The following is a 27,589-nucleotide window of genomic DNA, read 5'->3' as shown; positions in this document are numbered from 1 at the left end:
TAGGGTATTGATGTTAGGAGAGTGGAGCTGCTAGGTTATTGATGGTAGGAGAGTGGAGCTGCTAGGGTATTGATGTTAGGAGAGTGGAGCTGCTAGGTTATTGATGGTAGGAGAGTGGAGCTGCTAGGGTTTTGATGGTAGGAGAGGAGAGCTGCTAGGGTATTGATGGTAGGAGAGTGGAGCTGCTAGGGTATTGATGGTAGGAGAGTGGAGCTGCTAGGGTATTGATGGTAGGAGAGTGGAGCTGCTAGGGTATTGATGGTAGGAGAGGAGAGCTGCTAGGGTATTGATGGTAGGAGAGTGGAGCTGCTAGGGTATTGATGGTAGGAGAGTGGAGCTGCTAGGGTATTGATGGTAGGAGAGTGGAGCTGCTAGGGTATTGATGGTAGGAGAGTGGAGCTGCTAGGGTATTGATGGTAGGAGAGTGGAGCTGCTAGGGTATTGATGGTAGGAGAGTGGAGCTGCTAGGGTATTGATGGTAGGAGAGTGGAGCTGCTAGGGTATTGATGGTAGGAGAGTGGAGCTGCTAGGGTATTGATGGTAGGAGAGTGGAGCTGCTAGGGTATTGATGGTAGGAGAGTGGAGCTGCTAGGGTATTGATGGTAGAGTCTGGGGTTGCATCCCAAATGGCACCCTATTCCCTTTATAGTGCACAACTTTAGACCAGAGCCCTATGGGTATTGGTCAAAGGTAGGGCACTATGTGGGGAATAGAGTGCCATTTGGGACACAGAGGTTGAATTCCTCAGCCTTGGATTGGAGCAGCTAATTGGCCTCAGGAATGGTGCAGGAAATGGACCCATTTTGTCGACCTGAAGACGGATGAAGTATGTGAGTGGAGAAATCCAGGGTTTCCTGACACACACACATATACACACACACACACACACACACACATTTGTCTGAGTGCACACAGATTTACGAACACACACGCAGGTACATTAGACCTACACGCAGCCATGGCTCATATGCCATTGGTCTTGGCCATGTGCCAGCTAGCTAGGACCTGCATTGAGTTCTAATACATGGCATTTCCTCTCCCACCCTGACTGTGCTGTGTGTTTGGCTTCTCCTGAGGCCTTTCAGTCGACTAGGCGGTTCTGTAAAGCAGAAATTCCTGTCCTGCCATGCTCTACCCTGCCGTGCCCTGTCCTGCCATGCTCTACCTGCCATGCTCTACCCTGCCGTGCCCTAACCTGCCGTGTCCTGCCCCGTCCTGCCCTGTCCCGTCCTGCCGTGTCCTGCCCCGTCCTGCCCTGTCCTGTCCTGCCCCGTCCTGCCCTAACCTGCTGTGCCCTGTCCTGCCGTGCCCTGTCCTGCCGTGCCCTGTCCTGCTCTGTCCTGCCGTGCCCTGTCCTGCCCTGTCCTGCCGTGCCCTGTCCTGCCGTGCCCTGTCCTGCTCTGTCCTGCCGTGCCCTGTCCTGCCGTGCCCTGTCCTGTCCTGCCCTGTCCTGCCGTGCCCTGTCCTGCTCTGTCCTGTCCTGCCGTGCCCTGTCCTGTCCTGCCCTGTCCTGCCGTGCCCTGTCCTGTCCTGTCCTGCCCCGTCCTGCGCTAACCTGCCGTGCCCTGTCCTGCCGTGCCCTGTCCTGCTCTGTCCTGCCGTGCCCTGTCCTGCTCTGTCCTGCCGTGCCCTGTCCTGCCGTGCCCTGTCCTGCCGTGCTCTGTCCTGCCGTGCCCTGTCCTGCCGTGCTCTGTCCTGCCGTGCCCTGTCCTGTCCTGCCCTGTCCTGCCCTGTCCTGCCGTGCCCTGTCCTGTCCTGTCCTGCCCCGTCCTGCGCTAACCTGCCGTGCCCTGTCCTGCCCTGTCCTGCCGTGCCCTGTCCTGCTCTGTCCTGCCGTGCCCTGTCCTGCTCTGTCCTGCCGTGCCCTGTCCTGCCGTGCCCTGTCCTGCCGTGCTCTGTCCTGCCGTGCCCTGTCCTGTCCTGCCCTGTCCTGCCGTGCCCTGTCCTGTCCTGTCCTGTCCTGCCCTGTCCTGTCCTGCCCTGTCCTGCCCTAACCTGCCGTGCCCTGTCCTGCCGTGCCCTGTCCTGCTGTGCCCTGTCCTTCTCTGTCCTGTCCTGCCCTGTCCTGCCCTGTCCTGTCCTGCCCTGTCCTGCCGTGTCCTGTCCTGTGTGACTGTCTTTGTCTGTCTGGGGGTACAGTATATTAGTATATTGGCTGTGTGGCACGACTGGCTTTTCTGCTTGACTGCGAGAATACAGAGAGTGTGTTGCATCATCAAACACTGACCACTTATCCTGGCAAACGTTCGCCCGCCAGCCCGGCGACACAAACGGAGAAAGTATAAGAACCCCCCCCCCCTTTTGAAAAGGGAGTGGTAAAGCCCCTTTTCACCCTCTGGCTTTTAGCAACCACTACTTGCTTCTGGGGGGGGGGGGTTCTTAATTGTTTCACGTGTCAAACAATCGAGGGTGTTCACAGCAAGAAATGTCTCTGAGGGGGGAGGGGGGGGGGGGTTCTCGGGTCTTAACTGTGTGTTCGTTGTTGGAAAGGTCTTTGATCTAGCAGTGGATATTTTTGGTATTTTTCCTCAAACCTCCAAACTCTGCAGACAGAGTGAAACATCAGTCGTGTTGATCAGTTTGATAAACATCTGGATCTAGTTTTAATGTTTTTATAGTTGGTAGGAGTTTCTTGTGTAGTTTTTATAGTTGTAAGGAGTTGTTCTGCTGTATGCTAGTTCAGTCTGTGCTCTGACACACTCCGGCCAATGCAGCTCCTCTGTAGATTCAGGTTGTAGAGATTTGTATAATCTTATCTCATGTCTCCTATGTGAATCAGCCCATAGCCTGTTTAGCGTAGGGATGGGATTCCCCGTGACTGAATAACCTAATTGTTCCATTGGAACAGAAGTGGCTCAGCTCCCTTTCTCAGACGACGTAGCCCTCCCGGAGTAGGCTCCGACACGCCGTCGGGAAGAAAATGCCTGCCACAGACCTCGGAGCTTTTGCTGACGGTGAAGTTGTCTCGTCGGATGTTGTTCACCCACTTCTTTCGTAGTTTATCGTCGGCAGGGAAAAAAGAGTAGAATGACAGACTGGAGAATTTGAAGACACTAACTAGCTAGCCAATTAATGAAGCACACAACACTACTTATACTATACTACTAATATTACTATTATATACAAAAAATAAATAGCGATGCTCCAATATTATATTTTGGCCCGATACCGATATCCAATATTTTCCCTGCCAAAAAACCCCGATACCGATTCTAGTACAGTTAAATAGTTAACACACACACACACACACACACACACACATGGACACACACACACACACACACCACACACATGGACACAGCGGTCTAAGGCACTGCATCTCAGTGCAAGAGGCGTCACTACAGTCCATGGTTCGAATCCAGGCTGTATCACGTCCGGCCGTGATTGGGAGTCCCATAGGGCGGCGCACATTTGGCCCGTCGTCTTCTGCGCTGTCATTGTAAATAAGAATTTGTTCTTACACACCACACTGATCAAAAAGTTATTTTGTGGGCATTTACGCATGTCTCCATTACCAGTAAAACATAATCAAAACATGTTTCTTTCACTTACTTGCTGTGCTTTTTCGTTGTTCATTTGTTTCATTCTCAACCAGGATTTCTATCCAATGCCGTTTGTCTTTGCGTGTCGAAAAAGATACACGTCAAAACACTATTTGACATGTCAAATAACACAACATAATCTGTTTCAGTAGCTAGAGTAAGCTAACTAGCTATATAGCTAGGTGTCATCATCTAAAATAACCCTAATTTACAAGACAGTTCTTATTTGATTAATGGTTGTTGGACCCATCTTTGTGAAGCTAGCCACAATAAGGATAAGCCACAATAGTGGACTTTGCGGTTAATCTTCAAAATAAAAGTATTGTATAATTCTACTCTTTGTATTTAATTTGCATCACTGTCAATGACATGCTTTTATTTTGAAGGCAAACCGCAATATTCCACTATTGTGCCTAATCCTTATTGTGGCTAGCTTCACAACACAACCCGGTACAGTCGAGCCTCAAAAGCCAGATGAAGCGATCTGGCTGCTTATAACGTCAGCTTTGGGCAACAGGGTTAAGTAGTTGCCTAGCTATTTATTTTTCAATTTCAATAGGCGAACAACAAGTGGCAACCTAGCTAATACATTGCTAAGAATAGTGAAAATGACTGCTGTTTCTACTGGACATTGTTTTCAGGCTGGTTGTATTGGTGCTGGCGAGGTACTAAGCTAAAGCTAGCTACCCCAGAAGTTGCGGTCAAACAAATAATCAAATCAAACTTTATTAGTCACATGCGCCGAATACAACAAGTGTAGACCTTTACCGTGAAATGCTTACTTACAAGCCCTTAACAAACAGTGCAGGTCAAGAAGAGTTGAAAAAAATATTTACCAAGTAGAATAAAATAAAAAGTAATAATAAAAAGTAACACAATAAGAATAAGAATATCGAGGCTATATACAGGGGGCACCGGTACCGAGTCAGTGTGCAGGGGTACAGGTTAGTTGAGGTCAGATGCCAAGCAGTTGCCATACCAGGCAGTGATGCAACCGGTCAGGATGCTCTCGATGGTGCAGCTGTAGAACCTTTTGAGGATCTGGGGACCCATGCCAGTTTCCTGAGGGGGAAAAGGTTTTGTCGTGCCCTCTTCACGACTGTCTTGGTATGTTTGGACCTTGATAGTTTGTTGGTGATGTGGATGTGGTGATGTGGACATATCGGGATTTCTTATAAATCATGCTTTATTACCAACGCGGTATTGTAAACACATCGTTCGTGGCCGTTGTTTGCAGCCTTTTTTGTACAGCTTTGACAGTGCTACCGTATCATCTTTTTTTGACACGCAATGACCCAAACAGCATCCCATAGTATGTATGTCGTGAAGCTAATAGCAGTGACGCTATTACTGTGTAACTCCTGTAGGGCAACATCTGAAAAAAAGCCCCCTTGGTAGTGTGTACCGGTGCTCGACCAGTCGGCGAAAAGCCAACATCACCCACGACAGAGAACGGTTGATCGTCAAGGGCAATGAATTCCATTATCTTGGCTTTAATGGGATTACGCCGTTGAGTTGTCTCTCTGAAATGTTCTCACTCTTTCAAATGACTGCTGGACTTGTTGACTGCTCGATCCACACAGCAGACATTGTGGGCCAGGTTAGGAATGCTGTGTTGCACGTGTAGCGCAACATTTTACATGGCGTTACCTACGTTATATAGGTAGCTTGAACATTGGCGTTAAACTAGATTTTTGACCGATACCGATGTTGCCATTTGATATGTTCACCGATTTATATCGTGCATCCCTAATATACAATACTTCTAGCAATGCTAATATGACCAACAGCTAAAAACAGGAGGGAGATGTCTTTAGGCCTGGCTAGGTGTTTAGCCCTGCTGTAGGCCTGGCTAGGTGTTTAGCCCTGCTGTAGGCCTGGCTAGGTGTTTAGCCCTGCTGTAGGCCTGGCTAGGTGTGTAGCCCTGGCTAGGTATCTATACACTTACAAAATATTTATTAATTCATAATCTCCTGAGAGGAGGAATCAGAGAATGTGTAATCGGTAAACTGTGCCATCTTGGTCTCAGTCCATTTTTTCCGACAGTAACTCCCTCTCTCGGTCTCTCCCTCCTTCACTCAGTCCAAACACACAACGCTGTGAGACCAGCTCTTGGCTGGGTGGAGTCACCTAGAATAGGGCTTACATGACAGGTCTTCTTGTTTTTTTGTAACCTCTTCTGCCTCTCGTTCTCTCTCTATTTTGCTCTCTCTCTCTCTCTCTCTCTCGCTCTCTCTCTCTCTCTCTCTCTCTCTCTCTCTCTCTCTCTCTCTCTCTCTCTTCTCTCTTTCTCTCTCTCTCGCTCTTTCTGGCTTTTGTAATAAAAGGTGCCGATTATTTTCCTAAGAAAGGAACCCAGCCCAGCAGTGTAGTCAGTCAGGAACATGGGTGTGTCCCAACTGACACCCTATTCTCTATAGTCCACTACTCTTGACTACTGTCCCTGGTCAAAAGTAGTGCACTATATATGGAATAGGGTGCCAGTTGGGACACATGAACAGTCAGCTGGTCAGCCCCACCGGCAGCAGGCAGTCAGTTGGTCAGCTGTCCTGTCCTGCTCATCTCACAATCAGAGTGTTTGAGTTGAGAGGTCGAGGAAATCCCGCTCATCGCTCTCATGAAGCGGTGTGCAGCTCGGGCGCTCCACGTCCTTTCCAACCGCTAAAAACCGTTCAGCGCTCACAGGAAGAAAAACTGCCGCTCCAAGTATTGAAACCAAACCATATGATTTTAATTATTTAAAAAAAACAACAGGAAGAGGTGACTAAGTTGTGCTCGTCATTTCAAATGGGCTGCATGTCATATTAAACAGCATATAAACACTCTAAGTAGGTCAGATAGACAGATAAATTCATTCTATTATTTCAAGGCAATAACCTACAAAGACATGCATTTGGAAGTGCATCACACTAGGTTGGTTGGGACATAAAGCACTCAGCATTTAAACAACATTTTGTCGTATTAAGTTACTTAGAATTAAATACAAAATTAAACTAAAAATGCCTTATACAGCCTCCATCTACAGTGCCTTTTAAATTCATTTTTAGAAACACGAGTTCGGCCAGAGCCTGTGTCTTCAGGTTCAGGCGACGGCATCTGTAGAGCAGGCCAGCAGCGGAGAAAACCCTCTCAGCGCTTACAGAAACGCCGGGGATGCCAAACACCCTTCGGATTACTCTAGCCAGGGTATAACCCTATCAAAACAGAAAGCTCCAGGACAGAGGTAATATACCAGACCTATTGGGCCAGAATCAATGATGGCCTATTGTATAGATAATAGAATGAAAATGAACTAAACTTTAATTAAGATATAAGATTTTTGTTGTTTATAAATACTTTGCTACGTTGACACACATAGCTAGCTAGCCACCTTTCTGTTAGCATGTACATGTAGTAAGTACATCATCGTGCTGCGTTCAGGATGTGTCTGTTCAGATTCCACAATGATTCTTTAGTTGTGGACACTACATCACGCACTCCCTCTCTTGCTCTTAGTTCTCTTCATCACATACTGACACATACTCTGCTCATAATGCACGTCTTGGCTGAAAGAACGCACTTCATCGCCAGATCAAGTTTGTGTCCTGTACCGTCCCTCTCCTCCTAACCACGAATCCGATCTGTTGCACTGTTCCATGAGCAACATTTTTGTTTTCTGTTTGGCCATCAGCACAGTCTTGGTTCTAACAGTCATTACATAAATATATTAATTCTGCAGTCACTTCCTCTAGGCCTGGTCTGTACAGGCTCTGTTTCTCTCTCTCTCTCTCTCTCTCTCTCTCTCTCTCTCTCTTCCTTTCATTTTTCTTTGATTGACCACAGGACTTCTCAATGCAAACTCTTGAAAATTGCCCGCAATCATTAAAATTAAAATAAATACTGTTGGTATGCAATGCATGATGAATCATAGCCACAGCCTGAACATGGAGCCTGAACATGGAGCCTACTTAAAAATGTAGATGAACATTCCAGAGTAGAATTTAGCAAAATCCAGTTTGTCAATTCTGTTAAAGCTGTCTGTCGAGGATATGAGAAAATAGCTTTAGAGAACTATGAGGGAAAGGAGACGGACACAGGGACATGAATAAGGCACGTCAGAAGACCCTGCAGCAATGGACAATAAAGTAGCTGGACCTTACAATCAATGACCTTCCATCTCCTCCTCTCTCCCCCTCTTCCTCTCTCCCTCCGTAGCTGTGGTGTATGGTGGCTGGGTCTAACATGATGCCCGGCCAGATCCTTGACCCCTCCCTGACGGCCGGCTCCTTGCCCAGCCTGGGCCCACTGGCGGGCATCTCTGCCACTACACTCACCGATCAGCTCAAACTTGCACAGGACTTCAGGAACCTGGGCGCCATGTTGTCACCGCTGCATTTCCTGGGACGGCTGGGCAAGAGGCCGCTCACTGCTATCAAGGGAGAGGTGAGGAGGGAGGGGTAGACTGGTGGGGAGGGAGATGGAGGGGAAGAAGAGCGTGAGGTGGATGTTAATCATTTTGAGTTCTGTTTTTTTTATATGTATGGTGGTCTGTTGAAAACTGGACCAGCCTACTAAGTTTTAGCTCCACCAAGTGGGCAATGTGAGAAGTAGTTTAGATGTTACACAATTTAACCATTTTCAATCTGGGCTCTCTTCAACTCTTCACTTTTGCCTCCAAGATGGCAATCACATGTGTCAAACTGAGGCACAGTTATGTGCAGTTCACAATAAAACAGTATGGAAAACCCCCAGGATTAAAACATACAGGAAAGATATAGCCCACGGTTGTCATCACAATGTTTTAATGATATACAGGCCATGGAAAGGTCCCCCATCACAACACCTCTTCTCCCTGCAGATGGACGAGGACGATGAGCGGAGGAGACGGAGGAGAGATAAGAACAAAGTGGCAGCAGCACGATGTCGGAACAGGAAGAAGGAGAGAACGGACTTCCTCCAAAGGGTCAGTCGCGTTTTCTTTTTCAAAATGGCGGCAAGAGTTCTTTATTTATACCTGGGATGTTCTTTGCAAATTGGCTGTAGAAGATGGACTAGATAGTATAAAGACATGAATGAGCTGTGAAGCGTTTATATAGTGTTTATGAATACTCTGTAAAGCATCTATATAGTGTTTATGAAGACATTATGAATACTCTGTAAAGCATCTATATAGTGTTTATGAAGACATTATGAATGCTCTGTAAAGCATCTATATAGTGTTTATGAAGACCTTATGAATGCTCTGTAAAGCATCTATATAGTGTTTATGAATACCTTATCAATGCTCTGTAAAGCATCTATATAGTGTTTATGAATACCTTATCAATGCTCTGTAAAGCATCTATATAGTGTTTATGAAGACATTATGAATGCTCTGTAAAGCATCTATATAGTGTTTATGCAGACCTTATGAATACTCTGTAAAGCATCTATATAGTGTTTATGAAGACATTATGAATGCTCTGTAAAGCATCTATATAGTGTTTATGAAGACATTATGAATGCTCTGTAAAGCATCTATATAGTGTTTATGAAGACCTTATGAATGCTCTGTAAAGCATCTATATAGTGTTTATGAAGACATTATGAATACTCTGTAAAGCATCTATATAGTGTTTATGAAGACATTATGAATACTCTGTAAAGCATCTATATAGTGTTTATGAAGTCTCTGTAAAGCATCTATATAGTGTTTATGAAGACATTATGAATACTCTGTAAAGTTTTAATGTTCTAGTTTGTTTAAAGTGGGACCTCAAGTGGTTATTGTAAAAGAGAAAGTCTCCTTGACTCGCCTGGCTAAATAAATGGCTTAACAGTGTACCCCCTCTGTCCTCCCTGTAGGAGTCGGAGCGTTTGGAGGTGGTGAACACTGACCTGAAGTCCCAGATTGAGGAGTTGAGGATGGAGAGACAGCAGTTAATGGTGATGCTCAACCTCCACCGCCCCACCTGCATCGTCCGCACCGACAGCGTCAAGACCCCCGAGAGCGAGGCCAACCCCCTGCTAGAACACCTGGCTGCCGAAAAGCTGACCGCATCCAAATGAAACCACAGGGGGAAACAAGAAACCGAAGGTCGGGGAAAGATAGATCCGCCAACAAAAAAAACAACTGTCATCATCATCATCATGAATGGTGGCCATTTTGGAAAAATTCTAAAATCAACTGCCGTTTTTTGTTGTTCCGTTGCCTCGGTAACACCTTGGTAATGTTACCTGAGTGGGCTCTGAGGGAAGAGGGAACCCTACCCTAGTCATCAGCCGGGTTCCCAGCCTTTAGTCATCAGCCTGGCGCTCTGCCTTACGCCCAACCCTGTTCTCTCTGCATCACAATAGGTGCTGTTTGTTCTGAAACCCAGTCAAGTGCCCTCAGTTTTACTCACTGCATCCAACCATCATTCTACAACAAAGGACAACATAGAAGAAGGTATAAAGTGGAAACTGTAATGTTGAACGGGAAACACTAAGGTCAATCATTCTAATGCTCTCTGTTACCGGCACTTATCAGCACTGAGACAAAACAAAGGGGCTGTTGTTTTTGATACTCTAAACCTGTACAACGGTAGAGATACACAGGTGTAACCAGCCAGCGTTCTGTATACCACCTTTAAATATACAGCTGTAGTAATATTCTAGGATCTGTCCATTACATACATTCAGTTTATACTAAAGTTGGAACAAAACAGTTGTTTTTGTATTCTATATTTACAATGCTAAAAAGGAAAAATCGTCTGCCTTGACGACGGCAGTATTCCGGTTGATCCGATTTGTGGTGACGCTGGCGTCATGAATAAAAGCACATATAAAACTATACGAAATAATGTTTACACTCCTGTTTATATATAAAAAAAAAAGGCATTGTTACGTCAATGTCTTGTCTTGCAATGTGCTTATTTTATACCGCTTTATATATATATATATAAATGACATGTATTATTGTGAAATGTTCTGCATTCTAATCACTTGATGTGATTTAGCATTTGTACATCTGTCTGTCAGTCTGTCCAGTTCTATTTTTCTATATGAATAATTACGCTGTTTAGCAGCTGTGAAAAGAAGAATTGTTCAGTTAACAGCTGGGCAATATCTCTCAATGACTTATGTATGACTTTCTTACCCCCCCCCCCCCCCTCATATATAAATTATATTTGTCAAACTACGTTACGACTTTCATTTCTTGATCTATTTGCATGACGGTACTACTATCGCAATGTCTGGCAGCGCGTGGTTGTCAGACCATTCACGATGACACGCCCCTCTCTAATTGTCATTGGTTGCGCGAGTGGCGTAGTTTGTCTGGTTCAAGCATTCATGACATCACCCTGAAGAAGGCACAGGGATGCCCAAACGATGGTGGTTTACCCAATAACTGACTGGCATACTATTGGGATACTGTTACCACTATTGGGATACTGTTACCACTATTGGGATACTGTTACCACTATTGGGAAACTGTTACCACTATTGGGATACTATTATTGACATTATTGGTATTTTGGCTCACCTCAGTTTGCGCCCTCCCTTGTAAAACATCTACATACGGCTTTTTGGACAATTTGGTTACTATTGATGTCGATGTTCACAGTATAAGGCAGTACCTGTAGCTGTTGGTGAAGACTTGAGCGTAGACCAGGGTGATTTCAGGGTTGAAGTGTCCTGTGTATGTGTCATCGAGTCCTAGTGAAGCTGAGAAGGCCACCTCTGGTCAGTCTGATGGATACAACACAGTGTGTCAGTTTGCTGGAAGACTGATGAGAGTGATGTTGATAGATGATGAGAGTGATGTTGATAGATAATGATCTGTGTATCAATATTTTATTTCATTGCATTGTGCAATGCTTGTAATGCACCAACTAGCATCAGTGAATGTCTATGGGCCAGTTTCCCGGATATAGATTATGTCTAATCCTGGACTAAGAATGTAGTTCAATGGAGATTCTTCATTGAGAATGCTTTTTAGTCTGCATCTAGGCTTAATCTGTGGCCGGGAAACTGGCCCTTTGAGTCTTATCGTTAAATTAAGATCCCCACCAACGACATGAAACACACACTTACCTTAGGCATCAGCCTGGCTCTCTGCCTTACTCATCAACCTGGATCTCAGCCTTAGTCATCAGCCTGGCTCTCTACCTTAGGCATCAGCCTGGCTCTCTGCCTTACTCATCAACCTGGATCTCAGCCTTAGTCATCAGCCTGGCTCTCTGCCTTACTCATCAACCTGGATCTCAGCCTTAGTCATCAGCCTGGCTCTCTACCTTAGGCATCAGCCTGGCTCTCTACCTTAGTCATCAGCCTGGCTCTCTGCCTTAGTCATCAGCCTGACTCTCTACCTTAGTCATCAGCCAGGCTCTCAGCCTTAGTCAATATCCTGGCTCTCAGGCTTAGTCATCAGCCTGGCCCTCTGCCTCAGTCATCAGCCTGGCTCTTAGCCTTAGTCATCAGCCTGGCTCTCAACCTTAGTCAATATCCTGGCTCTCAGCCTTAGTCATCAGCCTGGCTCTCAACCTTAGTCAATATCCTGGCTCTCAGCCTTAGTCATCAGCCTGGCTCTCAACCTTAGTCAATATCCTGGCTCTCAGCCTTAGTCATCAGCCTGGCTCTCAACCTTAGTCAATATCCTGGCTCTTAGCCTTAGTCATCAGCCTGGCTCTCAACCTTAGTCAATATCCTGGCTCTTAGCCTTAGTCATCAGCCTGGCTCTCAACCTTAGACAATAGCCTGACTCTCAACCTTAGTCAATATCCTGGCTCTCAGCCTTAGTCATCAGCCTGGCTCTCTGCCTTACTCATCAGCCTGGCTCTCTGCCTTACTCATCATTCTGGCTCTCTGCCTTAGTCATCAGCCTGGCTCTCAACCTTAGTCAATATCCTGGCACTCAGCCTTAGTCATCAGCCTGACTCTCAGCCTCATCAGCCTGGCTCCTAGCTCTTCCTCCTGGGCCTCACTGGCATTCAGCCTGCCTTCAAGAGCAGGCTGAGCCGGAGCTAAAGTTTCCCATGTGAGATAACAGACAGTTACAATCATAACTGGCACAGGATGTGTCCCATCCTATTCACCACAAGGTGTCTGACCTGGGGGAGCCGGTGACCACCAGGTCGTCTAAGGAGGGGTGCACCGGCCCAGGTCGGAAAGTGAGCAGGCCAAAGTCACCGCGCCGCTCAGTAGTGGGATCGCGCCCGTGAATATACGCTGTAGTCCAGCCTGAGCAATACAGCGAGCTCATGGGTCACTGGTCAAAAGTAGTGCACTATATATAAGGAACAGGGTGCCGTTTGGGACACGTCTAGGGTGTGCCGTTTGGGACCACAGTCTCTACCTCTACGGTGCTGAAGAGGTGTGTGACCCTGTAGGATGTAAAGCATTTTGAGACATAATGAAAAGCTCTACTTAAATAAACACTCTCACTTTATTATGTCAAAGTGTACAAATGTGCTACAAATGTTACGTTAAAAACAGAATGATAAAGTCCTTCAAGCCTTTTTACTGAAGAATGGCTTGGTTTCATATGTCCAGCCCTTTATAGACTCCTCCAAACAGGATTTATTGAAAACCTAGGAATTTTGGCAAAGTTAACGTAATTTTTCAACCCTATGTGGAACATTACGTGATGTTTACAGGAAAAGAAGGGGACATGTTCAGACAAAACACGGAACTCTCTGCAATTAGATTCTCCGCTAGTGGTGCTCTGTAGTAAGAGAATGTGTACACATTTGGTTCAGTTGAGTGTGTGTCCTGTCCTTGTAGGCTTGATTCCAGATGGATGATTCACTGCTGGGTAGGTCATTCTTTCCAATTTATCTGAATATTGCCTGAAGTGCAAACATAACAGGAGCTGAGCAAGGACACTACAGTTGAAAACAATTTATACTGAAAACGTGTTTAATCATGTAAAAGTGAACTAAACTCATGGATTTAGTGTGAACCTGTGGGCATGAGTTAAGGCTATAACCACCAGATGTAGTCAGAAATCCAACATGGTATCTATTAAAAGTCTGTCTGCCTAGGGTTATAAATCTCTGTATCATATTTCTTTATTCATTTACAGTCCATGAAATAACCAGGACATATTTATTGACTTTTCAAGTAAGAATAGAATTCAAATAACCATGAAATAAGGAATATGTGCGTGCTGTAGTCGAAATGACAATTGCAAACAATTTTATAATCACAGGACGGCGCCAGAGACCACACAGGAAGTCATGTGACGAATTGTGTGACGTCACGAATTTAACTTGAAATACCCTAAAAATCCTCTGTTCTCTCGCCGGGCGCAGTGGCGTGCGCCTGTAATCCAAGTTGCTGGGAGGCTTAGGCTGGCGGATCGTTTGAGCTCAGGAGTTCTGAGCTCCAGTGGACTATGCCGATCGGGTGTCCGCACTAAGTTCGGTATCGATATGGTGCTCCTGGGGGAGCCCGGGACCACCAGGTCGTCTAAGGAGGGGTGCACCGGCCCAGGTCGGAAACGGAGCAGGCCAAAGCCCCCGTGCCGCTCAGTAGTGGGATCGCGCCTGTGAATAGACGCTGTAGTGCAGCCTGAGCAATACAGCGGGACCCAGTCTTTTTTAGCTTTTAAACGGGGGGAAAAATATTTATTATTTCTTCGAGTTTGAACGTGTAAATAGTAAATGGAGTAAATGGAGCTGTGTGTGAAACGTTTATTTTCCGACCTGGTCCGGTGCAGCCATCCTTACCAATGTGACTAGTTTGGTGGATAACTGTCATTGTTTTCTGTTTTTCAGCTCATTAAACTACTGAAATAAACGTTTTTAAACTACTGAAATAACGTTTTTTTTATGGAAAGACAGCGTTCACACGGACCTTTTCTACCGTATCTATATATATATATTGCCTCCTACTGGAATGAAGGTTTAGAAATCAGAATTACTTAGAATTACTTAAAATGTCCAAAAGGGGGCGCTATTTGACCGTTGACCAGGTAAAGACTTCTATTTGTTGGTTTGGTGGATGATCGTCTATATCCCTCAAACTCAACTCTGGACCTCGAAGCCAATTTTGCTGCTTTTCTCCCCAATTGTTCCCCTCTAATCAAGGCCTGATTTAAACCTGGGACACCAGGTGGGTGCAATTAAGTATCCAAACCTCGTAGGGAGTTGAATATCACAACATGTTTTTTGATTGGTTATTGAACCATCCCAAAGGTGGTTTATAGCCCCTCCCCATGTGGACATTCAGATGCCCGGATGAAAGCCAGTAACTTACCGTAACGCGTTGGCGTTTGTTTGTTCTGTTATTTAAATATTTCTACCGAAATGCCAAGTAAATAAATGTTTATTAAATAAGAAGTTCCTTCCGAGATTTTGAAAGAGTATGTCCCACATTAATCCACATAGTTTTTAAACAATTATTATCTCTTTGATTAATCTTTCCACATTTGTGTACTCTGTACAAATACATTCAACATCATCATAGTCTACCATTCGAATTGCCATAACTTCCATAAGAGTTGGGCTTATAGCTCAATAGACCATTTAATGACTTGCCTAGTTAAATCATGGTTAAATAAAGAAAAAATAATAATGTATTTTTATCGAAGAAATATATCACAGCATTATTATAACTGCTTTACATTGTATGGATGATAAACTCACCAAAACAACCACCAATTACTGTTTTCACTTATGTTGAAGCTAGAGTAAAACTCATCCACAGGCCAAGAAAGGCTCAACATGCCTTAGTTAATCCTTTAGTTCCACCTCCCACACATGCGGTGACCTCACCTGCTTTAAATTATGTGTCTAGAGACAATATCTCTCTCATCGTCACTCGATGCGTAGGTTTACCTCCACTGTATTCACATCCTACCATACCTTTGTCTGTACATTATGCCTTGAATATATTCTACCGTGCCCAGAAACCTGCTCCTTTTACTCTCTGTTCCGAACGCTCTAGACAACCAGTTCGTATAGCATTGTGCCGTACCCTTATCCTACTCCTCCTCTGTTCCTCTGGTGATGTAGAGGTTAATCCAGGCCCTGCAGTGTCTACCTCCACTCCCATCCCCCAGGCTCTCTCATTTGTTGTCTTCTGCAACTGTAAAAGCCTTGGTTTCATGCATGTTAACATTAGAAGCCTCCTCCCTAAGTTTGTTTTATTCACTGCTTTAGCACACTCCACCAATCCGGATGTCCTAGCCATGTCGGAATCCTGGCTTAGGAAGACCACCAAAAACCCTGAAATTTCCATCCCTAACATTTTCTGGCTAGATAGAACTGCCAATTGGGCGGAGTTGCAATCTACTGCAGAGATAGCCTGCAGAGTTCTGTCTTACTATCCAAAAATGAGTTATACTCTATCTTCATTAGGAAGTTGTGTAAATGGCAGTTGTTTGGTTTAAAAAAAAGGCATCAGAGATGAAACAATGCCAATATGGCGATTAGCTGGTGTTCATGGTCCATACTAGGGTTAGGGTTAAGTTATGGTTAGGGTAAGTTATGGTTAGGGTAAGTTATGGTTAGGGTTAAATTATGGTTAGGGTAAGTTATGGTTAGGGTAAGTTATGGTTAGGGTAAGTTATGGTTAGGGTTAAATTATGGTTAGGGTAAGTTATGGTTAGGGTAGGTTATGGTTAGGGTAAGTTATGGTTAGGGTAAGTTATGGTTAGTGTTAAGTTATGGTTAGGGTTAAGTTATGGTTAGGTTAAGTTATGGTTAGGGTAAGTTATGTTTAGGGTTAAGTTAGGGTAAGTTATGTTTAGGGTTAAGTTATGGTTAGGGTTAAGTTATGGTTAGGGTTAAGTTATGGTTAGGGTAAATTATGGTTAGGGTTAAGTTATGGTTAGGGTAAGTTATGGCTAGGGTTAAATTATGGTTAGGGTTAAGTTATGGTTAGGGTAAGTTATGGTTAGGGTATGTTATGGTTAGGGTAAGGTATGGTTAGGGTAAGTTATGGTTAGGGTTAAGTTATGGTTAGGGTTAAGTTATGGTTAGGGTAAGTTATGGTTAGGGTTAAGTTATGGTTAGGGTAAGTTATGGTTAGGGTAAGTTATGGTTAGGGTTAAGTTATGGTTAGGGTAAGTTATGGTTAGGGTTAAGTTATGATTAGGGTAAGTTATGGTTAGGGTAAGTTATGGTTAGGGTTAAGTTATGGTTAGGGTAAGTTATGGTTAGGGTAAGTTATGGTTAGGGTAAGTTATGGTTAGGGTAAGTTATGGTTAGGGTAAGGGTAGGGTTTCAGGTATTGACGTCCCAAGGATCCCGAATAGCACTGCCCGGGTTTCCATTCCCCTTTAAAAACGTTCCGTTTCAATACAACACCAACCAGGGGCCTGACCCATTCCATATAGTGCAGTACCACTGTCACTATTGGCCCTGGTCCCTATCGGCCCTGGTCACTATCGGCCCTGGTCCCTCTCGGCCCTGGTCACTATCGGCCCTGGTCCCTCTCGGCCCTGGTCACTATCGGCCCTGGTCCCTCTCGGCCCTGGTCACTATCGGCCCTGGTCACTATCGGCCCTGGTCACTATCGGCCCTGGTCCCTATCGGCCCTGGTCACTTCTCTCTTTTCAAGCCATCAAATGCCACCATGTGAAAAATCAACAACAACCTAAAACAACAGCATGCTATAACTTCAAAATGGTGGACACATTATGAAGAGCAGGTTACATGTTGCCATGTGTACCAGACTAAAGGACAGTAGAACATACAGTATTGTAGCGTTCTGATGAAATACACAGTAACAGCAAGCTCAAAAACACACACACACACACACACACACACACACACACACACACACACACACACACACACACACACACACACACACACACACACACACACACACACACACATTCCAGTATTTACCAATGTAGTCTGTACTCTGATCATAGAAACGGTACATGTTGAAATAAAAAAATATCTGAAATTTGCCCCCCAAAATTTCCTGACTTAAGAATCTACATGGCTTCCAGTTGGTTACCTTACACATCGCCCATTACAGTAAAGCAGAGAGGAGTTTTTTTTGGGGGGGGGGGAAGGGATGTGGGGAGCCCCACTAGTTCTCCTCGTACATACCTGGATGGTTGGCTGGGTCTCATCTCCAAAACTGGCACCCTATTCCTTTTATAGTGCACTACTTTTGACCGAGGTTCATAGAGTCCATAGGGGCCCTGGTCAAACGTAGTGGCACTATAAATGGAAAATAGGGTGTCGTTTGGAATGCATGCTAGGTCTCACCCCCCTTGTGACTATTCCCCTACAGCTGGTGAAGTGGCTGCTGAGATAGGAGTCGTGTAGGCCTGTGGAAACTCCAAGGTTCACCACCTTGTGACTATCCCCCTACAGCTGGTGAAGTGGCTGCTGAGCTAGGAGTCGAGTAGGCTGGAGGAAACCCCAAAGCTATGTGCAAAAATGTGTGACGACCCAGTCATGCATGGTAAGTGTGTGTCTAAACTACACTGTCGTCGATGCTCTGTTAGCAGGTAATCAGACTGTCCATCCTTCTTCTTCTTAAAGCCAGTATGTGTTAGGCTGCTGTCAGATCTGTGCTTATATTGATTTATATTTACAAATATTTATCCTGGTCCCAGATCAGTTTTGTGCTCCACGCTGGAGTGTACAAGAGCACAACACAGATCTGGGACCAGGGATAAATATTTGTATCTAACATGGAACAATTCGATTTCTTCAAATTCCTGGTCAATTGAATTGCTGTTATTGTCATTTCATAAATCACCATCCCGATCTATGACACTGTGTTTAAATGTCACAGGTGGTCGGTGGCACCAATAATTGGGGAGGACGGGCTCGTGGTAATGGCTGGAGTGGAATCAGCGGAATGGTATCAAACACATGGTTTCCATGGTTTCCGTGTGTTTGATGCCATTCCATTCGCTTGGTTCCAGCCATTATTATGAGCCGTCCTCCCCTCAGCAGCCTCCACTGGTAAGTGTCTCATTCTAGCGTTCTACCTTCTAATATTCCAGACAGGCTAATATCAGTCCATTTACTGATAATATGATGTATTCCCCTTTGTAAACAGAAGAATGGACTTCCTGTGGGGGTTTGCTTGGTAGTAGATATGCCCCTATAGGTGCAAACTTTCCAAGGGTCATGTGACTTCCAGTCTGGCGTCAATAACCCAGTTTTTTTTATATATATATATATATTTTTTTACCAGAAACCACAACAGACGCTGGCTGATAATTAGGCAGACACAGTGTGTGTGTGTGTGTGTGTGTGTGTGTGTGTGAGAGAGAGAGAGATAGAGAGGAAGGAAGGAGGGCAGGCGGGAGATAGAGAGGTATAGAGAGAGAGAGAGAGACAGAGAGAGAGAGAGGAAGGAAGGAAGGTAGGAAGGAAGAGAGAGAGAGAGAGGTATATATATAGAGAGAGGTAGAGAGAGAGAGGTATAGAGAGAGAGAGAGAGAGAGAGGTGTATATATAGAGAGAGAGGTATATATATAGAGAGAGAGGTAGAGCGAGAGAGAGAGAGAGAGAGAGAGAGAGAGGTATATATAGAGAGCGGTAGAGAGAGAGCGTGAGAATAGAGAGAGTGAGAGAGAGAAGTTCTTTCTCATTAAGCGACCAACCAGGTTCAGCTTAGCACACTGTCTGAACACACACACAGAGCGACAGCTTAGCACACTCTGTCTGAACACACACAGACACACAGCGACAGCTTAGCACACTCTGCTGAACACACACACAGCGACACACACACACATAAAAAGCAGAAGTGGTGAGAGGCACAGGGTTTGGGGCAACGTGGTTGGCTATGGCTCACGGCTCTGACAGCGATGACTCCAGTTACACCAAGTCTCCTTCGCCAGCGGGCAGCAGGCGGGTAAGGACATCTCTTTTTACTATTTATTACCTTCTCTCTCTCTTTCTAGCCTTTATTTAGTTATGAAGTGTTATCATTGGGACGTGGGGCATTATAGTCACGTATAGTCAGTAACGTATTGTCGAGGAGTAGTAATCATCCCAATCGTACTCTATCGTTATGCTCTGCATGCGGTTATCACTCGTCTTGTCTTTACTCTGGTCACTTTCAACTGTCATCTCTCAATGGCTCGTTGAATGACATGCTTCGGCGGGTCTGGATGATCGTTTACCACTGGGCATTTAGGACGTCTTTCTTCCGTAGTATATTGCTTTAGGTTGAAATGTAGAATTAAGCAGAAATTTAGAATCATGTACAAACGTAGAATCATGCTGAAATGTAGATTCGTGCATGACAACAATGAGGAGTTTCCTTGACGACAGTCGTTTGTAAATTCAGGTGTGTTCTGGGAATCAAGGCCGTTCGATGAAAGGAAGAGCTGATAGACTTAACATTGCAATATTGCATCGTTGGGTTGGGTTGGGTCGGGTCGGGGTGGTCTCAGATCACGCCTGGTTTCATGTCCTGAATACTTCAGTTGTCATGGTATCAGAATAACTCAGCTATGTAGAAATGCTGCGTCAGTCAAGTCATGCACCGAAGAGATGTCTCATCCTAGAACTGTCTAAACATAGTAATACATGTCCAATCTACAATATCTACTGTATACTAGAATGAAACCTAATATTCCACCCATTTGTGTAAGTTAGTTAGTTAGTTAGTTAGTTAGTCAGTTAGTTAGTTAGTTAGTTAGTTAGTTAGTTAGTTAGTTAGTGAGTTAGTGAGTGAGTGAGTGAGTGAGTGAGTGAGTGAGTGAGTCAGTTAGTCAGTCAGTTAGTTATTTAGTTAGTTAGTTAGTCAGTCAGTTAGTTAGTCAGTCAGTCAGTCAGTTAGTCAGTCAGTCAGTTAGTTAGTTAGTTAGTTAGTTAGTTAGTGTGAACAACAGTTAGCATCCTGTCAGGAAGATGACTGCCCCGTGTCTCTCCCCAGGGCTCCTCAGACAACATAAAGAAAGTAATGAGAAGAGAGAAGAACCGTATCGCTGCCCAGAAGAGCAGGATGAGACAGACCCAGAAGGCAGACAGTCTACACCTGGTGAGGACGACTACCCACAATGCAATACACTGAGGCGTGCACCATGTCTGGCTATGAGTTAGGATGACTACCCACAATGCAATACACTGAGGCGTGCACCATGTCTGGCTATGAGTTAGGATGACTACCCATAATGCAATACACTGAGGCGTGCACCATGTCTGGCTATGAGTTAGGATGACTACCCACAATGCAATACACCAGGCCAAATGTGTGGCACCATATCCAGTACGACTGGACTTGTCAAACTAGCAGTGAGTCGGTTGTGGCCTGAATGAAATAAATACAGACTCCACACATGCAGTGTTCCCAAATCCGGCATGGTGAAGTTGCAAACTTTGGCAGGTCACCCCAAAAGACGATTTATAACCTCTAAAAGTCTAGCCTGGTCCCAGATCTGTTGTCTCCTTCTATAGCCTGGTCCCAGATCTGTTGTCTCCTTCTATAGCCTGGCCCCAGATCTGTTGTCTCCTTCTATAGTCTGGTCCCAGATCTGTTGTCTCCTTCTATAGCCTGGTCCCAGATCTGTTGCCAACTCCATTGCTCATTGTCAAGCCAAGCAAGGACTGGGCGTGATAGCCCAAACAGACTGGCACTCAGGCTACTACAGGCATGATAGCACAAACAGACTGGCACTCAGGCTCCTACAGGCATGATAGCACAAACAGACTGGCACTCAGGCTACTACGGGCATGATAGCACAAACAGACTGGCACTCAGGCTACCACAAGTCAGGAACAGACTGGTTATGTAGTAATCAGACACCCAGACTGATTATTGATTTACTGATTATTGATTTATTAGGCCGGGGGAACTCAGCAAAGCTTTATTTTCAAGTCCTTCAAGTCCTTTCCCCAGTGATCCACTATGATAAGGTTATAAAGAAAAAGCTGTGTTGTTGGAAATCTGTGTTGGTTGGTGTTGGTCTGTGTTGGTCAGTGTTGGTCTGTGTTGGTCGGTCTTGGTCGGTGTTGGTCTGTGTTGGTCAGTGTTGGTCAGTGTTGGTCGGTGTTGGTCTGTGTTGGTCTGTGTTGGTCTGTGTTGGTCGGTGTTGGTCTGTGTTGGTCTGTGTTGGTCGGTGTTGGTCTGTGTTGGTCTGTGTTGGTCTGTGTTGGTCTGTGTTGGTCAGTGTTGGTCTGTGTTGGTCAGTGTTGGTCAGTGTTGGTCGGTGTTGGTCGGTGTTGGTCTGTGTTGGTCTGTGTTGGTCTGTGTTGGTCGGTGTTGGTCTGTGTTGGTCGATGTTGGTCGGTGTTGGTCGGTGTTGGTCTGTGTTGGTCGATGTTGGTCTGTGCTGGTCTGTGTTGGTCTGTGTTGGTCGGTGTTGGTCTGTGTTGGTCTGTGTTGGTCTGTGTTGGTCAGTGTTGGTCTGTGTTGGTCGGTGTTGGTCGATGCTGGTCTGTGTTGGTCTGTGTTGGTCTGTGTTGGTCTGTGTTGGTCAGTGTTGGTCGGTGTTGGTCGGTGTTGGTCAGTGTTGGTCGGTGTTGGTTGGTGTTGGTTGGTGTTGGTCTGTGTTGGTTGGTGTTGGTCGGTGTTGGTCGGTGTTGGTTGGTGTTGGTCAGTGTTGGTTGATGTTAATCTGTGTTGGTCAGTGTTGGTCAGTGTTGGTTGATGTTAATCTGTGTTGGTCGGTGTTGGTTGGTGTTGGTCAGTGTTGGTCAGTGTTGGTTGATGTTAATCTGTGTTGGTCTGTGTTGGTCAGTGTGAGATGATATTGACAAAGCGCTGATGGACCATGTGGTGTGTCATCATGGCTTCTGGTGGGCTCATCACTTAGGGTTCATCCCAAATGGCACCATATTCCCTATATAGTGACCTACTTCTGATTGTGATACCTATATGAGCCCTGGTGCACTAAATAGAGAATAGGGTGCATTTGGGATACAAACGTGGCCATATCTCTGCCTGTGTGGGATTGCTGCGATACTGAGTATTCATTAACACACGTGGGCGTCAGAAACCCACTGACCAGCACTAATGATCATTACACTGAATGTTAATATCCGTTGGTAATAAATGGCACCCTATTCCCTACGTAGTGCACTACTTTATACCAGGGGTCTGGTCAAAAAGTAGTGCACTTCAAAGAGGAATACTGTGTTATTTGGGATGCACAGTAGCAGCAGTAATACAACACGTGACTGGAGATATTTCAGGTAATAGTCAAAGTGAAAAGCACACAATCACTTTCATTTCAACGTCCCGCTCTGTTCATTGACTGGCTAGCTTTTAGTCATTGACTTTCACTTCTATCGCTTGGCAGAGTCTAGTAAAGAACACCTATTTCCGTTGGTAGAAGCTACAAATACATTTTAGTCTTAGCGGTTAGTGTTGCTGAAGAGAGTAGAGTTTATTAATGGGGACACCATGCAGTTCTGCTGAGGATGCTTTCTTCATAAGGTCTATGGTGTCAAAATGAAAATCTATGTATTTAGAGCTACTAGAAGACATCTCAAACTCTGGAGAAAATATCTGTATTTAATAGAATGCCGGTAGGACATCGTTTTTTTTTTTCTCCAGTTGTTTTAGAAAGACAATTTTATTAATCTACAACAATTCAACATTGTATTTTTTTTCTCTGTTGTCTTTTTCCTCTGAGGTTCCTCGGGTACATGTGTAGATGTTCCATTACAGTGTGGGCCTGCACAGGGTCAGATGATCAGGCTGTCAGACATGAGCTCTGCGTGTTCGTGGGATGATGATGGCCTTTTACTCCCAGAGATGTCGGGAAACAAAACAAGTTAGACAGAAAAGGCCAGGGTTAGAGGAGGGAAGATAGAGAGTGTTGCGCAGTGTGGCCTTCCTGTCAGAGACAGGCCTGGGTTAGAGGAGGGAAGATAGAGAGTGTTGCGCAGTGTGGCCTTCCTGTCAGAGACAGGCCTGGGTAAACCCCAGTGCTCACGTCACTTAAGGCCAACAACCCACTGACACGGGTCCTTTACCAGAAATGACAGCCGTTCTCTCCCCTCCTGCCCACGGTTTACTACTAAACCTCATTTACACAGGAGAGAGTGAGAGAGACTACTACTCAGGAAACAGGAAACATGTCACAGTGAGGGAAAATTCAACTTCCTGTTTGTCAAACGAGTTGACAAAACCCATAAAACCACAAAATATGCTTAGCCTAACACGCTCTGCAAGGAGGCCTGTGCTGAGCCATCATTGGTCCATCCTCCCTAATACGCTCTGTAAGGAAGCCTGTGCTGAGCCATCATTGGTCCATCCTCCCTAATACGCTCTGTGAGGAAGCCTGTGCTGAGCCATCATTGGTCCATCCTCCCTAATACGCTCTGTGAGGAAGCCTGTGCTGAGCCATCATTGGTCCATCCTCCCTAACACGCTCTGTGAGGAAGCCTGTGCTGAGCCATCATTGGTCCATCCTCCCTAACACGCTCTGTGAGGAAGCCTGTGCTGAGCCATCATTGGTCCATCTTCTCTAATACGCTCTGCGAGGAAGCCTGAGCTGAGCCATCATTGGTCCATCCTCCCTAACACGCTCTGTGAGGAAGCCTGTGCTGAGCCATCATTGGTCCATCCTCTCTAATACGCTCTGCGAGGAAGCCTGAGCTGAGCCATCTTTGGTCCATCCTCCCTAATATGCTCTGCGAGGAAGCCTGAGCTGAGCCATCATTGGTCCATCCTCCCTAATACGCTCTGTGAGGAAGCCTGTGCTGAGCCATCATTGGTCCATCCTCCCTAATATGCTCTGCGAGGAAGCCTGAGCTGAGCCATCATTGGTCCATCCTCCCTAATATGCTCTGCGAGGAAGCCTGAGCTGAGCCATCATTGGTCCATCCTCCCTAATACGCTCTGTGAGGAAGCCTGTGCTGGTGAATAAGCCGTCTCTCAGAACTAGATCAGGTGTTTTACATAGAATAATGACTTAGACTGGATCTAACAACCACCACCACAGCACCACCCACATACTGGGTTTTCACAAAGGTCATTGACTCTGAAATCTAACCAGATCTGATGATGGAGTTCAGAAGAACAACGCCTTTCTGCACAAAAAAAAAAAAAAAAAGATGTGAAGATTATTTGAACGAACAAATGAACGACAGCAGCCGGGGGGGGGGGGGGGGGGGGGGGGTGGTGGATTTTTCTTTTGTATTATTCTTCCCACCAAAGCTGAAGTTAGAGAGACGGATGATGACTTGTTGGCCTGAGTTGTAACCCGGGTAACCCATGGTCGAACCATACAGGTCATTGGTATTCAGCATAGCAGAGCCGCAAAACAGTTGCATTGTGTACTTTCACTGTACTGAGAAGAATTCATACTGAAATTTCAGTTGCGGCCATTTGATTATGAGGTCATTAGCTTCATTCATTTATTGATTCAAGTTTGACTGATTCCAAAGAAGAAATGGGCCTGAGTCTAGTTCCTGCTGCAGCTTGCTCTTTGGGGTCTAGGCTGGGTTACTGTAAATCAGGCTGAGTTACTGTAAAGCAGGCTGGGTTACTGTAAAGCAGGCTAAGTTACTGTAAAGCAGGCTGGGTTACTGTAAAGCAGGCTGGGTTACTGTAAAGCAGGCTGAGTTACTGTAAAGCAGGCTGAGTTACTGTAAAGCAGGCTGGGTTACTGTAAATCAGGCTGAGTTACTGTAAAGCAGGCTGAGTTACTATAAAGCAGGCTGAGTTACTGTAAAGCAGGCTGGGTTACTGTAAAGCAGGCTAAGTTACTGTAAAGCAGGCTGAGTTACTGTAAAGCAGGCTGAGTTACTGTAAAGCAGGCTGGGTTACTGTAAAGCAGGCTGGGTTACTGTAAAGCAGGCTAAGTTACTGTAAAGCAGGCTGGGTTACTGTAAAGCAGGCTAAGTTACTGTAAAGCAGGCTGAGTTACTGTAAAGCAGGCTGGGTTACTGTAAATCAGGCTGAGTTACTGTAAAGCAGGCTGGGTTACTGTAAAGCAGGCTGGGTTACTGTAAAGCAGGCTAAGTTACTGTAAAGCAGGCTGGGTTACTGTAAATCAGGCTAAGTTACTGTAAAGCAGGCTGAGTTACTGTAAAGCAGGCTGAGTTACTGTAAAGCAGGCTGGGTTACTGTAAATCAGGCTGGGTTACTGTAAAGCAGGCTGAGTTACTGTAAAGCAGGCTGGGTTACTGTAAAGCAGGCTGGGTTACTGTAAAGCACTTTGTAATACCTAGTGATGTAAAAGGGCCTTTAGTACATTTCATTGACTGATTGGTTCCTTTTGCTTCAGGAAAGTGAGAACCTGGAGAAGGAGAACGCGGCTCTGAGGAAGGAGGTGAAGAAACTCAAAGAAGAAGCCAAGTATCTCTCCTCTGTCCTGACTACCCATGAGCCTCTCTGCACTGGCCTGCCCCCCCAGATGACCCCTGACCTCATCTACTCCCCCCATCATCACTCCGTCTCCCCCCACCATCACGGGAGCAATGTCTTCCACCACCAGCACAGCATCGCTGTGTCGCACTTCCAGCACTGATCACCACCGACCACCAGGGGGTGCTGAAGAGAAGCGGGAGAGGTTTACTGACCTGGATATAGTGGGTGAAGAGAGCCACTTGAACTAGCCTCGCTAAACCAGGTCAAGAGGCTACACTTGAACAAGATGAAGTTAATGAATGTTTTTTTTTTGTTTCAACGGGAACAGACGGCACTCATGAATGATGTCTTTGCATCAGATCAACAATTTTCTGATATTAAAAGATGACAAAGGCTTCTTTTACACAGGCAGCCAAATTCTGATCTTTTGCCCAATTATTGTCAAAATGTCTGATTGGTCAAAAAAATAATTAATGACAAAAGATCAGAATTGTGTAAAGGCACCTAGATGGTAATTTCAAATGTATGACTCGACCATAGAATCAAGACCTTGACTATGCCAATAGTCAACATCTACAGGACATAAAACCAGCATGATTGAATGATTTTTTTTATTGTACTATTGACATTTATACAACAATGAAAGGATTCCGTGTTTACGTTTCAAGTAATTTATATTATATACTATTACAACGCTTTGCCGCCAGGACTGGGACGATACTAGTATCACGAAGATACTTGTTAGTATTGTGGCAAGGGAACAAAACACAAAGCAGATTTAACTTCTTTAGAAAAACAGTCTTAATGTTGGAAACGAACATCACTATGTTATCATCCAGAGTCACATGTAGTTATTTTCCAGGCTATATCACAACCTATGTTCCATAAAGCAGGTTTAGGACCAGGCTATATCACAACATATGTTCCATACAGCAGGTTTAGTACCAGGCTATATCACAACATATGTTCCATACAGCAGGTTTAGTACCAGGCTATATCACAACATATGTTCCATACAGCAGGTTTAGTACCAGGCTATATCACAACATATGTTCCATACAGCAGGTTTAGTACCAGGCTATATCACAACATATGTTCCATACAGCAGGTTTAGTACCAGGCTATATCACAACATATGTTCCATACAGCAGGTTTAGTACCAGGCTATATGACAACATATGTTCCATACAGCAGGTTTAGTACCAGGCTATATCACAACATATGTTCCATACAGCAGGTTTTTAAAGGACCAAAGAATCTGATCTGGTTCGTGTTTTCCTTCTTTGCCATAGAAATAAATATCGCAATACTGGTATCATCCCAGCCTTTAGTTTTTTTTTTGTGTGCATTTCTCATGTTCACGACTACCACTATTGCACATGACTGATTGGAGCGTTGGAAATAGCTTGGATTACTCAATGATGTGTACATTATTTTACTATTTTTCTCACAAAACAGCTGCTTTTCTAGTCTGATTTGAATACGTGTACATTCTGCCTAAAGTGAAACAGTTTGAAAATAACTTTGTTGACTCAAGAGTCTACCGTTCGAATCATCTTGAATTCGTTTTTTGGAGAAAAAAAAAAAAGACTCTTATTTAATGGTCACAAGGTGGAGTCGTGTACCTATAAGTAATTAAGGGTAAGCCTTGTTAAGGAACAGTATGCATTGTATGCTCTGATATAAGTGATTATCTTATAGACTGGTACTGAGACAGGACATAATAAAGGTGAAATAAAATAAATAAATAAAATAAATACAAGTTTAGTTTACCATCAGTAGTATAGTGCTTGTATTTTTTTAATTAATTTCTTTGAATGTTGTATTGAATTTTATTTTATTTTAAATGTCTT

At 44.9% G+C, this 27,589-nt stretch overlaps 2 protein-coding genes across 4 annotated transcripts in view; both read left to right on the top strand.

The window, feature by feature from the left end:
• The window catches only part of LOC110522639 (jun dimerization protein 2), a 34,380-nt gene extending 23,700 nt beyond the window's left edge, over positions 1 to 10,680 (top strand). For 2 of the 3 annotated variants that reach the window (XM_021601110.2, XM_021601109.2), the window contains exons 3-5: positions 7,737 to 7,964; positions 8,380 to 8,484; positions 9,366 to 10,680. In XM_021601110.2, the coding sequence (XP_021456785.1) occupies positions 7,746 to 7,964; positions 8,380 to 8,484; positions 9,366 to 9,569 (528 nt within the window). In that variant the 5' untranslated portion in view covers positions 7,737 to 7,745 and the 3' untranslated portion in view covers positions 9,570 to 10,680. Of the gene's footprint in view, positions 1 to 6,480; positions 6,766 to 7,736; positions 7,965 to 8,379; positions 8,485 to 9,365 lie in introns of those variants that run through there. The other variant, XM_036976352.1, reaches the window with a different exon arrangement.
• An 8,296-nt stretch (positions 10,681 to 18,976) lies between these two features.
• LOC110522638 (basic leucine zipper transcription factor, ATF-like) lies at positions 18,977 to 27,308 on the top strand. Its single transcript, XM_021601107.2, has 3 exons — positions 18,977 to 19,322; positions 20,352 to 20,456; positions 25,654 to 27,308. The coding sequence occupies exons 1-3, from the start codon at positions 19,254 to 19,256 to the stop codon at positions 25,894 to 25,896; spliced, it is 417 nt and encodes a 138-aa protein (XP_021456782.1). The 5' UTR covers positions 18,977 to 19,253; the 3' UTR covers positions 25,897 to 27,308.
• The last annotated feature ends 281 nt before the right edge of the window (positions 27,309 to 27,589 follow it).

The sequence above is a fragment of the Oncorhynchus mykiss genome, chromosome 4 (assembly GCF_013265735.2).
Source record: "Oncorhynchus mykiss isolate Arlee chromosome 4, USDA_OmykA_1.1, whole genome shotgun sequence".
NCBI classification, from domain to species: Eukaryota; Metazoa; Chordata; class Actinopteri; order Salmoniformes; family Salmonidae; genus Oncorhynchus; species Oncorhynchus mykiss.
The sequence above is the reverse complement of the archived record's forward strand: the minus strand, read 5'-3'. Positions and strand labels throughout refer to the sequence as shown.